Source organism: Sminthopsis crassicaudata, chromosome 4 (genome assembly GCF_048593235.1).
Source record: "Sminthopsis crassicaudata isolate SCR6 chromosome 4, ASM4859323v1, whole genome shotgun sequence".
Taxonomy (NCBI): domain Eukaryota; kingdom Metazoa; phylum Chordata; class Mammalia; order Dasyuromorphia; family Dasyuridae; genus Sminthopsis; species Sminthopsis crassicaudata.
Window position 1 is genome coordinate 369,071,239 of NC_133620.1, and position 15,331 is coordinate 369,086,569.

At 36.1% G+C, this 15,331-nt stretch overlaps 1 protein-coding gene across 2 annotated transcripts in view; it reads right to left on the minus strand.

Annotated features, from left to right (window-relative positions):
• Positions 1–11,692: 11,692 nt before the first annotated feature.
• Positions 11,693–15,331, minus strand: part of PPM1D (protein phosphatase, Mg2+/Mn2+ dependent 1D) — a 44,403-nt gene continuing 40,764 nt past the window's right edge. For both annotated transcript variants that reach the window (XM_074261994.1, XM_074261995.1), the window contains exon 6: positions 11,693–12,849. In XM_074261994.1, the coding sequence (XP_074118095.1) occupies positions 12,283–12,849 (567 nt within the window). In that variant the 3' untranslated portion in view covers positions 11,693–12,282. The remainder of the gene's footprint in view (positions 12,850–15,331) is intronic.

The following is a 15,331-nucleotide window of genomic DNA, read 5'->3' on the forward strand; positions in this document are numbered from 1 at the left end:
CTGGAGGACTGGTGTGTGTGTTTACATCGAATTATCGCGACAGCTGATTCGAAACCCAGAGCACGTGGACATGGCAGCTGCCAATCATAGACAAAGACCATTCATCAGCGCCAAATCTGCTCTTATGCCCCGCCTCTTTTTGCCATGTTTACCTTCCGGCTCTTAGGTGCCAGCCTGTGCTAGGGGAGATTAGGGAGGTACTGGCGGGAACCATTCTTCGTCTGCGCTCACTGAGGACCTCCTGGGGAGGAGCGAAGCCTCCGGAGCTCCAAGAGGTGGGAGCGGGACCCGGATGTGGGCTAGGCTGCGGGGTCCCTTCAGAGCCTCAGATTTCATCCCCCAGTTTTGGGGCCGGGAGCACTCCAGCCCCGATGGAAAAGGGAGACGTCCTAGAACGATGAGGCCTTTTCTGGTTCTTTTGCCAGTATTGCTACAAAGTAACCCTCTGGCGTGAAGCCGTCACTACGAAACACCTGGAAAACTGGAGAATCAGCGTTTATTAAGCATTTGCTACTAGTTAGCATTTATATAGCACTTTTTAAGATTTGCGAAGTTACATGCTATTATTATTCTCATTTTAGTTTGGGAAACTTGATGACTTGCCCCGGTAACTAAATTAATAAACATCTGGGGCTGTATTTGAATTAGGGGTTTCCTGAGTCCAGATCCTGCATCTATGTGCCAGGCTTTGTGTTAGGCTGTGGGGGTGCAAAAACAAAACTGGGCTAATCCCTCGCCCTTAGAAAGCTCACATTCCTATGTTGGGGCAGTGAGAAAAATTACGTTTAGTAGAGACAAAGTTGTTCAAAGAGAACCAATGACATTAGAGTAATGTCGACTTTTGGGTAAATTGGATTTGTCAGCCTTACTCTTCTTGAGTAATCGAAGTTCAGTGGCAAGACAAAAATTTAGATGCCCAGTGATAGCCCCGATGCAGTTAATGATATTGAAATCTTTCGCTTGGCCAAGCTCTAAGATCCTCAAACTTTCTAAATAGGGAGCCAGTTCACTGTCCCTCAGACTGTTGGAGGGCCGGACTATAGTAAGAACAAAACCTCACACTCTGTCTCCGCCCCTCGCCCCATTTGCCATAACCTGGCGGGGCTGCATAAACGTCCTCCTCCTCAGCGGCTGCTGTAGTTTGAGAACCCTTATAAGCACTCCATAATACCTACTTTAGCTGCTTCCATGGCCTTTGGAAGTCTTCACTTGTCTTTGGGGAGATATCTCCCTATCAGTGGGTTTGAGACATGTTAGTTATCTCAACCTAGTTTAAGTCCCTATGTCAGATGATTTAACTAGAATGTGTCTATTAGGTGAACTACATTTTCTTGGGGCCACAGGGACAAAATAAATATTAGGCAATTGGTGGGAAGGATTCTAGCCATTGACATGTGGGAAATAACATTTGAGGAGAGGAAGCATTGAGCATATAGAGTTTAAAAAAAAGGTGAGGACTGTATGGACATGTATACATATATTGTATTTAACTTATGCTTTAACATATGTAATATGTATTGGTCAACCTGCCATCTGGGGGAGGGGTGGGGGAAAGGAGGGAAAAAATTGGAATAAAAGGTTTTGCAATTGTCAGTGCTGAAAAATTGCCCATGCATATATCTTGTAAATAAAAACTATAATAAAAAGAAAAAGATGAGGAGAGCTGCATTCCACAAATAGGTTAAAACATGTATAAATGCACAGAAAACAAGATGGGGACTATTAGAGTCAGTGACAATTGCATTGTAGATGTGGATCGATCAATGGAAGTTGTGACTATGTAGGAGTTGCCTTGGGTCTTAAAATGTCTTATGCCCAATTCTGCACTTCCCTTTCAAAAACCAAAAGTAATTTGGTTTCCTCAGTGAAGTCTATCCATTTCATCAGATGTACAGATGGAAAGGACTCGGGCACTGTGCTAAACACTGAAGATACAAAGACAGGCAGAACAGTCCCTGCTTTCAAGTTCAATGTGATGGTGGCGGCAACAGAAAAATACTATGTACAAACACTAAATATAAAGAATAAACTGAAAACAACCAATAGAGGGACAGCACTAGGCTTAAGCTTAGCACAGTACCTGGCACATAGCAGGGCTGGAACATAGCAGGTACTTAACAAGGTTTATTGATTAAATGACTGATCATTGAGAATAGTTACTTGAGGCAATAGAGTGAACTGAAATTTGGAGTTGAAGGATTGAGTCTGAATTCTTGTGATGCTGGGCAAGTTGATCCCACCTATTCCTCCCCTTTCTCTATAAAATGGAAGAAGATTAGAACAGTGTTTGTTTTCAGTTTATTCATTATATTTCTTGTTGCCTCCACCATTAAATTGAACTTGAAAGCAGGGACTGTTCTGCCAGTCTTTCTATCCTGATGTGTGGTAGGTAACTGGCTAATTGTGTCCCTCAAAACTAAGACAAAAATGAAACAGTCCCTACTCTTAAATAGCTTCCATTTCTAATGGAAGAAAACAATATACAAAATAGTTTAGGGAAAGCCTGCACTGGAGAGGAGGACAAGCTTGTAGAAATATTTGACTAAAGAAGTTAAAAAAAAAAAAAAAAAAAAAAACCTACAAATTAGAAGTGTGATGGGACAATTAGCCATACAGAACAAAAATTGGAGATGAAGTATCCTGTGGAGGAATGGCAGAAAAAGCTGGTATGGACCAAAAAATATAAGGAAAAGAGTAGTAGAAAAAAAAAGGACTGGAAAATTGAGTGGATGCTTATCAGTTGAGAAAATGGCTTGAATAAGTTATGGTATATAAAAATAAAAATGGAATATTGTTTTTATGAGAAATGATCCGGCTAACTTCAGAAAAGCCTGGAAAACCAGATTGTCATAGGTTGAGAAGTCATCCAGAATAAAGGAAGTTAAATACTGAATATATTCAATTTTTTTTTTTTTTTTTTTTTTTTTTTTTTTGAGATAGGCAAGGATAGCTTGTTGAGTAGTTAGGATCTAGGGAAGATTTTTTTTTTTTTAAGTTGAGGAAGACTTGGGCATACTTGAAGGTATTAGATGAATCAAGACAACAGGCATTAGTAAGCACTCCCTCCATGCCAGTGTACTCTGAGGGGGAGAGAAGGAGATGGCACCTAGCCAATTATGGGCCAATCCCTCGACCTTAAAAGAGCTCACATTCTGTCTGGGCAGAAGGAGAAACAACATGTACTCAGATGAGTCATTACTTTGTTGTTGTTCAGTCCCAACCACGTTTGGAGTTTTGTTGGCAGATAATGGAATGCTTTGCCATTCTCTTCTCTAGCTCATTTTACAGATGAGTAACTAAGGCAAAAAAGGTTAAAGTGACTTACCGAGAGTCACACAAGTTAAATATCAAAAGCCAAATTTGAACTCAGGAAGATGGCTTCAGAGTAGGTAGGTGGTACAGTGGAGAAAGAGCCAGGCCTAGAATCAGAAAGGCTCATCTTCCTGAGACACAACTGGAAAACATGATGACTAAATGACAACAGGATGATTAGACTACAGCAAGATGACATCAGGCCTACCACTCTATCTACTGCAAAACCTATCTATTCTATAAAGTCAAAATAAATATAATTGGTGGGAGAATACTAATCACTCTGGTGGGGAGGGTACTAATCACTCAAGCCAGAGTTTTTGGAGGAACCTTTGAAGAAATTTAGGGATTCTAAAGAGGAAAAAAAGATAAGGTAGGGCTTGTATTCCAGACAGAGACTGTTGATAGGATGAAATTAAAGTTTTCAGGGAAGTGGAGTTCTAAGTTTGTAATTGGCTGGAAAAGGATAGGAGAAAATGAGATCGATCTAGGGCAACATTGTTTTGGGTAAGAATAATCTCATTAACACTGAAGGAGAGGTGGGGGAAGATAACTAGGAGACTTTTCTAGATAATACTGGTATGAGAAATTTAAGTAAGAGGTGGTGTAAAATTGTAAGGGGAGTAGAATTAGATCCCTTCCAGCTCCTATTTGGAATTGTAGTGTTGCTGTTTTAAGAGGTAGAGTATGATAAATTTCACAGATAGAGATCTTGTTATCTCTCCCACCTCAATCCATCCCATCTACCTAGGTTTTAACCTCTTTCATTCTTATCCTAGGATATGAGAGAGAAGTAGTTTGAAGTAGACCATCAATGTTTGTAAAGGCTAGAAATTCCAAAATATTTTTTCTTCCTAAAGAAAAAATAATTTTTTTAAAAGGCTACTTCACAAAGCCTGAAATTAAAAGCAATCCAACTCTCCAGAAATCCTGGCAGCCCATAAAATAATTATTTTGTTGTCTTCATTTTACAATGGAAACTACCCATGTCTCTGTTCTCTTCTGAGACTTGGGTACTCAGTAAATATCATCCTCTCACAGTATCGCAGCCCAGTTTTGAGATGCTGGCTCAAAAAAATAATTTATTTTTTGCATATAAATTATTCCAGCTGGGAAACTCATTTTCAGTGGAACATGTGATTTTATGGCCATCACTCTTTGTTCTTCTAGTTACCCCCAATACACCCTATTATTATATTTAATAGTGACTCAAATTACTTTTCCTGTGGGAGCAGAAACAAACCTAGAAAAGTACCAGACAAAAACTCCTTTGGGATTCCTTGAGAATACATTCAGGGAATTCTTTGTATGTCCCCTAGATTTCAAGGCCAGTCAGTTCTTGGCTGTGTTTTTGTTTTGGTAGGTTTGGACTAATTATTGCATCACTTGCTCCTGGCTCTGAACACTCTAGACAATCACTACAATCAGGTGACTGCAGCTCTTATGAAATAACCATAGTGTCATCACAAAAAGGAACTACTATATTTCTTCTATAACATGGGTGGTAGAGGAAAAATCAAGAATTCTTAACTTTTTTGTGTGTCATGGACTGCTTTGCCTGTCTGGTGAAGCCTTTGGAACCTTTCTCAGAATGTTTTTAAAAGCATAAAAATCTAAAATGTAGAATTATAAAGGAAGTCAGTCATAGTGAGTAACAGTGAGTAAAGTTTCTTTTAAACAAGTTCATAGACTCTGTTCCTTATGTTAAATCTCCTGAACTGGGGTCTATAAAGTCCCTCTAGCTCTAGACTTCTGCTTTATGAAATCTCATTGACATAAAGCATCAATTAGCAAAAGGCTGCTGCATTAGTTCAGAATAAAGTAATGAGGACCTGTACCAGGGAGTAAATAGCATCTAGATGTCAGAATCCTAACTCCATACAACTAGAGAGGCATAACTAAAGGGGAGGATGCCTCTTCCCTACTCATTCATACTGCATAATCATCACTAGATGAATCTTTTCTACTGATGCAAACTGTGTTCCCCCAGACTTTTGGGGAAAACTCTGAAACTCTCCTCTGACCAGAGACCCACCCTTCAGGGCAGTTAAATGGTTTCATTCTGTTGGAAATCTTGGTAGGAACTAGCTGCAGGCTCTGTTGAATTGAACAGGGCCACACCCAGTAGCTCAAACTTAAGTGGTCTCAATCAGTTGGAGATCTCCACCTGATATTTCTATTGAGTGGCTTGAAACTCCAAAGATAAGTACTTTTTTTTAAAACTAGAAATCTAGGGGGGGGGGGCGGAGGGGGGATTGAATAGAAGCCCCAGCCTCAGACTTCTTATAAAAAAATAATTTTGAACTCCATATCTCTGCAGAAGCCCAAAGCAGGATTATGCCTTGCCAAGGAACCTCTCTTTTTGGCCCAGCTTCCTACCAGGACTCTTCACCCTCTTTTTAGTGATAACCTTTTGTTATTTCTTTGACAGGGTCTTGCCACTGAGGAATCTGTCTTCCTAGCAAAGCTGGCTTCTCAGTGCCAATAAATTTCACTTTTCTGCCATTTGGGGTTTTGTGAATTCTTTCACATTGAACCTGCCAGAGGGGATTCCCCATCCAAGTTCTCACATGTTTAGAAACCACTAGCAGGGCATCACTACAATATAATTTGCATCCTATTGATGAACAACTAATCATTTATAGGATCACAGATTTTAAACTGGAAGAACACTTAGAAATCACTTAGTCAAACTGCCTTGTTTTTAAGGAAAGTAAGACCCAAAGCAGTCATTCAATAAACATTAAGCACCTACTATATGTTGAATCAAAAGAAGTTACTTGCCCAGAGGAACAGATAGTAGAGCCAGAATTTGAACCCAGATTTTCTTATACTAATTACAGCAGTCTTTTTCATTATACCATTCTGCCTATTCATAAAGTCCCTACCCTTTTAATATTTTCTCCAATACCTTTACTTCCTATAAGGTCAGTTTTCTTAACTAACCAACTACATGTTTCTATCATTTCTTTTTTTTCCCATCTTTTCCCACTCAAAAACTATCTAATACAGAGGTCTATTACTTTTCCATGAATTCTTACCCTAATAACTAAGTAATCATTTCCTTACCTTCTTTCAACACTGACAGATGTTTAGATTACATAGAAAGTATTTTTTGGCTCATACATTTAGAGATGGAAGAGTATCTTAGATCACGTCCAACCAATTCATTTCAAATAAAAATGAAACGAGACCTGTGTCCAATATTCCAGAGGTAGTGAGACCTCTCTATCCACCCAGTTCCGTTGTATTCTTAGCTATTATGTCTCCAACTTGAAACACTAGGTCCTTGAAGATATCCTTAATGAACCCACTAAATTAATTGGAATAAAATGTTTTCCTCTTTCTAAACAAAGTTTGGTATCTTTTTTGGCTTTTTAAAGGACCTTTCACATAAGAGGTAATTGCTGAAACTTATTTTAGTTGGTAATAAAATCTAAGAATAAAAGAAAAAAAAATTCCAAATGGGCTTTAAAAACCTAATTTGAATTCAAGTCACTGGAACAGATTACATACAATTTTTTTTTCCCTTTTTCTGAGGCTGGGGTTAAGTGACTTGCCCAGGGTCACACAGCTAGGAAGTGTTAAGTGTGTGAGAACGGATTTGAACTCCTGAATTCAGGGCTGGTGCTCTAGCCACTGCACCACCTAGCTGCCCCCAAGATTACATGCAATTTGATAAATATAAGAATTCCTTATAGCAACATAGAATAAGACCTAGTTAAACATCACTTTTGTTCACCAAATGCATTTCTCAACAATAGTGGGGAGCGGAGTGGGGTAAATAAGGCAACTCTTAGCCTTTCACCAAAGAGAAAATTGAGTCTTAAAGAGGTAGTGTAAATTTCCAGAATCTGGGGCAGCTAGTGGATAGAGCACCAGCCCTGAATTCAGGAGGACCCAAGTTCAAATCTGGTCTCAGACACTTAACACTTCCTAGCTATGTGACCCTGGGCAAGTCACTTAACCCCAAGGGGGGGTGGTGGAGAAATTTCCAGAATCATGCATCTAAATGTCCAATGCTGATTTCAAATTTGGTTATTGCTTGAATAGCTCAAGCCAGGAGAACAAAGAGTAGAAAATTCCTATTCTGATTAGGATTACTGAGGATTTGGAAAGTCTGAGATAAATGTTAGCTAAAGAGATGGTGATTAGTCATAATGTGAATAATTATCCCAGGGCTTAAAAAAGCACTATGATATGTGAAGCTACCTCCAAATAGCACATATCAAGCACCTATTTATTGTATGACAGAAACTATCCTAAGCACTAGGCAAAAGACAGCCCCTGTTTGAAAGTAATTCACAGATTAGAGGAGGCAATATAAAAACAATTATGTATAAACAAGCTGTATGCAGGATAAATTGAAGATACCCAAAAGGGGGATGAGAAAAGGCTGCTTGCAGATGGTGGAACTTAAACTAATACCTGAAGTGTAATGCCAGAGAAACTGAGGCAAGATGGAGATTAGAGTTTTTATTATTTTGAGAGGGAGAGATTGTACTGGCACCAAATAATCCAGCAGCTAATGTATTTTTCCCATGAAGTATATATGTGAGTATACACACACAAGTCCCAAGCAACTGGGGTAGACTGAGGCAGGGGCGGAGTCAAAGCACTGAGAGTGGGAAGAAACTATCAATCCGTTTCTGATAGGTTGGGGAGAGACACCAGACATTCTAAGTAGGGAAGGACTGGGGTCACGATGTCTAAGATAGGTCTTTCTCTTTATCTGGATCAAACATTTACAATTTATAATTTTAGCATAGCTCGCCCTAAATATATTAATTCTAATGATTAGGAGGAAAGTGTGGTGTTGCAACTAGGAAGATTGAGGCAGAACATAGAAGGGAACTGTGGCACAACAGAAAGAACCCAGAGAAGCTAAGAGGCAAGAGAGTTCTTTGTTAAATGTTGCAACCTGCACTACTTATCTTTAGTTTAATTTCATACCTTTTTCAATTGACACCATTTGTTTTTCTATTGCCCAGCTAGGGATACTTACCTTTGAATTCTTTGGAGGAAACAGTGACAGAAAAACCAACTAGCAGTCATACTGCTGATAGGCTTGAGCTGAAAAAGGTCTACACTGGTGTGGTAACGTAGTGTCTAAAGAGAGAATGTCTATTTCAGAGATGTTAGCAAAATAGAAAAGCCAAGGAGGATGGCAGTGTCTTCAGTAGTGAACAGAGGAGTTAGGAAAAAGGACCTGGGGGAGATGATTTAGTTTGGGATGTTTAGTTTAAGAAGAGGAAACGTTCCAGATGAGTTGTCTTTCATCACTCAACTGTCTTAAAAAGGCCACACATCCTTGAACTTTTTTTTCCCTTTGAACATTTAAGTGTTATTTCAATACAATTGTTTTCCTTTGTAATCCTATGTATTTTATGCATTTTAAAAATTTTTTTATTTGTCAAAGGGGTTCATGACAAAAAAAAAAAGCTAAGTAATCTAACTTGCATTCTAGAACTAAATCTGGAACCATTCACAGATAAAAATTTAATTCATTCATCAGAAAGTACATTCCAATAGAATGTAAACTCCCTAATAAGAACTGTTCATTCGTCTTTATATTCACAGCCTTCAGCACAATGCCTAAAATATTTAAATTTTGTTTTACTTAACAATTGTTCAGTAAATATGATACTTTAAAATCCCAAGGGGGAAAGAAAAACATCCCTTTGAGTTTCATTTTCCAAGTTATCTTTCCAGTAGGATTATTCATAAGTATTATTTTCAAAATTCTAACTACAAACAGCTGTGTTCCTAAAACATACATTGATCCATTTTCCAGTTAGCCCTTCTAATTTAACAATTCCAAAGTAAAAATAAAGCATGACTTAATCCATTGCTTAGCACAGTGACTTGGCACACTTGAGTAGGTGGTTGCATAATAAATGTTGATTGGCTTAGTGGTAGTAATATTTTCTGGAAAGAAAAATCATACTATCTGGACTCATATGGTTTCATATAACTAGCACTAGAATTGAGAAGATTTGGATTCAATTTTTAGCTTTTCTGATGCTAGGCCATCAGAAAAAGGCCATCTATTAAAGCTTCATATTGTAAACTGGGGATAATACCATCTATCTACACTCTATAGACCTCAAAAGGGACAAAGTTTTTTTGAATTTAAAAAATGCTTTTAGTAACTGTTAAAATTAGTTTGATTCAATTTTACCTCTGTCAAATAATTAGATTTTAGACAAACTTGACATGTTATCATACTTGTGCCTGTGTGAAAGCATATCCAAAACCTTTTAGTAAAACTGTCATTATATTAACGTTTTCTTTTAAAAGTCTTTGGAAAAAACCCCAAGGTACTGGTGTTAAGTCTTGGTGGAAATGGTTCTTAGGGAAATGGATTAAGGTATCAACCAAATCTTTTAACCAAAGACAACTCAGCTTACTTATATCATCCTGTTCTCCACTCAGAAGCAATTTGGTAGTCCTTCATGCAAAAACGGAAGAGAGGAGTTGCCTACATTTAACTCCAATGTGGGGAATGATCCAAGAGGAATGATTGTTTAATTCAGGAGTGTTAAAGTAGACCATATTTTAAGGTATCTTTTCCTTGTACAAAATTACCATGTTACCAAAAATCATCTTGAGGCTACTTTGGCCAGTTCTCTCCAAGCTTAAGACGTCTAAGATAAAACTTGGACTTAAGATAAAACTGTTTCTGGAGATGTCTTCCTGACACCAGACCTCAAATTTTATACATTGTGCCACATGATTGCCCTGAAACTGGTGGTAAAAAAAAAAAAGTGTTTATATGCTCTTTCTCTCTCTCCTCTTCCAAAAAATTAGGACTAAGTTAAGATTGTTGAATAAATAAATTAATGCTTATGGTCTGAAGCTTTGCTGCCTCTAAAAAAAAAAAAAAAAAAGATATTTTGGATAGTAGATACCAGGACTAAAGCACAGTTCAAGCTTAATTTTATAAAGGATCTTTGAATCTTCCCAAAATGATAAAAATTATACTGTTATCATAATAGTCTAATATAGTGATAACACATATAAGCAACTACATTCTATATTTTGCCAGACATACTAATTGCCTCTCTTTCAGAGAAAGAATTGGCTGCTATTGCATAAATCCTCTCTTAAGAGGCTGGGTGTGACTGTAGCCATGGTAACACATAGCTAAGATCTAATTTTAGCACTTTATTGTTCTTTGACTAAAGAAGTAGCTCCAAAAATAAGATGGCTCTGGTTCAAATTAAATGAAACTATATCCAGGTGCCTTTTAAATCAATAGATCATGGCGCTAAACACTATTAAATTCTTGAGTGACATTACTCCCACCTCTCAAAGCTTATTTATTTCTTTTTTCCTAAAAATGAGAAAGTCAGACTCAACTTCTAGACCCCCCCCTTCCAGTTCTGTAAACCTAAGAAGTAATATGATCCTACTTAAAACTAAATATTTGAAAGGTATCAAAAGATCTATTGTATCAAAAGGGGCAGCCAAGGGTAATAGAGGCCTTTAGCCTGAGTTCAAATCAAGTTTCCAACTCTTCCTACCTCAACTTTGTTTGCCTCATTTTCTTTATCTCTAAAAGGAGCTGAAGAAGGAAATGGCAAAAGACTTCAGTATCTCTATCAACCAAACCTCAAATGACAGCACCAAGTATAGGATGAGACTAAAATGACTCAAAAATTAGAAGTGTATCAAAATCTATTTCCTATAGAGAAATATAGGTATGATAGGCAGATGGAAGTTCTTCAAACATTTATGATAATCCTTAATTTTTTTTACCTTTCAATGAAATTATGTTCTACATATACCAGTCTACAATTGGAAGATAGTATCTAAGTGACAAATGCTACTTAAGAAATAAATTAATGAAACACAATTGAAGAATTAACCAAAGTATGTACACACAACGCACACACACACACACACATATATATATATATACACATGTATCTTAATTTTAGAATTAAGGGTTAATGAAAAACTTATTATTTATATTATTACTTATTATGTATATTAATATTTTGGAAGCTAGATAAAGATGTGCATTTTGAAATAGTGTCCCAAAGCATAATTAAATATGCAAAATAATATATTCTTGTTAAAAATAAAATAAGAAACACCAAGAACAGTACACTGGTTTATTAGATGAACAGTGCCCACATAGCTAAAAAGTATGTTTAAATTTAGCAGCAGCATCAGTTGTTTGGAAAAAGACTTAAAAATGCCTTTTTAAGGTATAATGAAAAAAAGATTAACTACTTAAGGCCTGATAATCATAGCACTGAAAGTTTAGATATTGGAGAAGTTAATTTCAACCCTGTCTCCCCCTCCCCCCCCCCCCACATTTCTTGATAATTTGACGACTCATGTGTCAAAAAAATTAAACAATGAGAAGAGATCCTGCATAGTATTTTAATTAGGATAAACAACCTAACATCAAGCTATTTTGCATGGCTCAACTGCTCCTACTAAATTTTAATTTTCACTTATGAAATCTAAAAATCAAAAAATAAATTTTAAAGAGGAATTTTCTAAGAGATATTGTTTGAGTGGAACTTAAGTTGCTATGAAAATACATCACTTTTCCAGTTGCTGAATAATTTAGTTAAAAAGTCATGAAACTCTCATCACAAGTAATTTATACAAATTTAGTTCATTAATAAGCTTTTTAAAAAGATTAAACAGATTTCTAAAATCTATTTTTTATTTTCATTTTTTAGATATATTTAGCCCTGTTGTCACAATTACTTTATTTAATGACTGTTTGTATGAAGGATACAAATTTACATACATTTTACAGCAACTTATACCCTAACATCTACAAAATTCACAATTATAATACAAGTGAGTACAAGGCTGAGATAATAAAGCTGTTTGAATACCAAGAAACAAAAGGCTCTCTACTTTCTTTTTTAAATATTTGTCTTCTGTACCAATGTAAAAAAAAAAAACAAAAAAACAACCTCCGATTTAAAATGGGCAACATCTTCAACAAACACAGACAGTTTTCCGGTGCTGGTGTAACAAAGGATTTCCAAGTTTCTTCTGGCCCCTAAGACTGCGGCGCATGGCAAGCTTCACTGAGTTTTTACGTTGAGGGGTTGAGGAAAGACCCTCTGATGAAGAACTACTACTGTTCCTGTTTAGGCCGCTTCGTCTTGGTTTCTTCATAGCTGGTCCAGAGTTGGATTCTTCCAGTGTCCTTTTAAAGTTAGCTGGAGGGGTTCTCTCAACTTCTTGAGCTTTTATTTGGCCAGGAGTTGATTTCTTTAAGTTTTTTTGGTCCACACTGGGGTTTGCTGAATTAGAAGAAGAAAGGCCAACTGTCAGGCTGTTGCTGTTATTCAAAGAGTCATGTATCCTCAAAGTTAGTCCTTTAGAGTAGTTTTCCTCTAATGCCTCCGAGTCCTTTGAAGATGTTGCTACAGACTGACCACTACCCCGAGCTCTTTCAGATGATAACTCTAAATATTTGTCTGAGAAGGTATTACTTCGAACTAGAGCAGGGATATGGTCCTTAGAGCTCAGTCGTGGCCATGCATCCTCTTCTAAAAACTGAAAAAGAAGAAGAACCATGTCAGAAATTCTTATAATGTAGTTTAATGAATTCCTGGTTTGTGGCAGTAGAATCCTGTAGCTACTACAGCAAAGAAAATAAAGACACATAAAACTTTCAAACTCTTTTACAACAAACCAAGTTTAACTTGTCAAATAGATGCTATGGCTGGTGATTAAGTCCTCCTAGACTCTCTCTGGAGATCTTGAATGTATACATTTCTTCGGACAAGTTTAAGATAGTCTTATTGTAGGATAGTTGTCTTCCAAGTCAGGGAGTGTTTACAGTGAGCCATTTCACTGATGAAGACAGTCTAATAATGTTTCATAGAAAGGAGAACATAATTAACAATCTTTCTAAAGCACATCTGATGGTCATAGTTACTTTGTTATGCTATAGTAAACTACAGAAAGGTAACTAAGTTAAAAAACAAGCCTACAAATAGAAATCCTATATGGAAGCAAACTTCTGTTGGCCTCAATCTTAGTCACTTTCTGTAAATCAAGAAAATGAAGAGGACTAAATTGATTTAGCGTTTTACTCATTCATGCTAGAAACAGACTGATGAGCTTCCAAAGTGAATCAATTCTAATTTTAAAATCTTCAAGAGTTATGGAAGGATATACATACTAACGTATTATTGTTTATGTTATGAAATGAAACGATATAACACATTAGAAAATAACTTGGAATTATGTAAATAAAGTGACTAAAATGTTCATACCCTTTGAATTAGAGACCCCATTATTACCGGGCTTATACCCCAAGGAAATCACTGATAAGAAAAATATCACTATATTTTTAGTAGCACTTTTTGTGATAGTAAGAAAATTAAAAAATCAAAAGTAACTATAACAAAATTATAAAGAACAATCAGGACTCAGAAATATAAAAAAAAACCTCTCACAACCTAACCCATCTTCATGGGAGATGGAAGTATCAATCAGCTGTGCTGATTTTTTTCCCCTCTCTAAAAAATACCATGTCATATGGAATGCCTCTTGGGGAAGGAGAAGGGAAGGATATTTGGGATAATTAAGATAGATGTTAAGAAAAACATCAATTAAAAACCCATTTTAAAAAGTCTTCTCAAAAGACTTAAAAATTTTAAAAATCATAAAAAATCTTAAGGGAGTTCAAAACTGAATAATTTTCTAATAGTCAAAACAGATTTGTCTGCCAATACTAAGGTATCAAATTCTGTTACCATAGAAGATTGAGTTCACAGAGGCTAGCAATTTTAAGTTGCTACTTATAAAAAGAGTAGGAAAACTTTTAGAATTTAAAGAGAAAAGATCATCTATAGCAAGACATTCTTTGAGGAAAAAAAATATGGCTTAAGTGACTTTGGGGAATATTTTTGATTTTTGACTCATAAACATTTAATGAACCTTAAGCAACTGAAGTTCACTAAGTCCCACTATCTACTTTATACTCTATAAATTATATAAAGTATATATAGAAATGATGGGGTATCTGAAAGTGATACTTTGGGAACATACTAGAAAACTTAGATGAACTCAACAAATTATAAATTTCTGGAAACTTGGTGGGAAGGAAAACAGTTAACATTAATCTAATGTGTTATGAGAAATTTAAAAAAGCAAGCTGAATACCACTGAAAGTATAGGGTAAATTTAAGAGTCAGTTCTACCCAAAATCATGTTTAATCTGAAAGAACTCTGTGGTGTTACAACTCTACAGTAGAGTAGACCAAGAGGGCATAATTTAGAAATATAACCTAAACTCTTCACTGTGCCTTCATCTTCACTCCAACCTATACCAAGCACAGCCCTCTTAATTTCCAAAAATACTAAAAATCAATGAATAACAAAAGCTATCTAAAAATCTCTTCTAAATAAATGTACATATACAAAAACTTGAATGTAAATATATGACATTATTATTTTAAGTTAAGTCTCATTTGGCAAGTTTCCCAAGGATAGAAGTGTCAAAGGCAAGGAGCCTACAAAAACCCTGTGAGGCCTGGACAAGATTGAAATAAAATTGGAAAACATTTTAACAAAATAAACAAAGATGACTATTTTTGGTCTCCAAGTGAAATATGTAGCCCACAGGGACCTGTTTATTTTAGTTTAACAGCAGTGCTACATAGCCATAGCCTTATTTTAAATTCTAACAAAGGCTCACTTATTATTCAAGTCAAAGTTAGATATTCTCCGGAGCTCTATAATCAGCAAATAGACTAATTTACTCCCTCTTCTATGTTAGTCATTACTTACAAAGATATCAATTATATCAATTATTCTAAATTGCAGGCAGGAAAAAAATTGATCATATCTTTTGTCCCCATTAACAACATAAACAAGAAATTCACTGGAAATCATGACTTTAGAGGAAAATGATCTTTAGTTGAAATGCTGCCAACTCCAGTCACAAATAAATATTCATTCCCGATGCAAAATTGCATACAATACATAAGTTAGGTATCGGACTCTGATAGTGCTATATCTAAAAGAC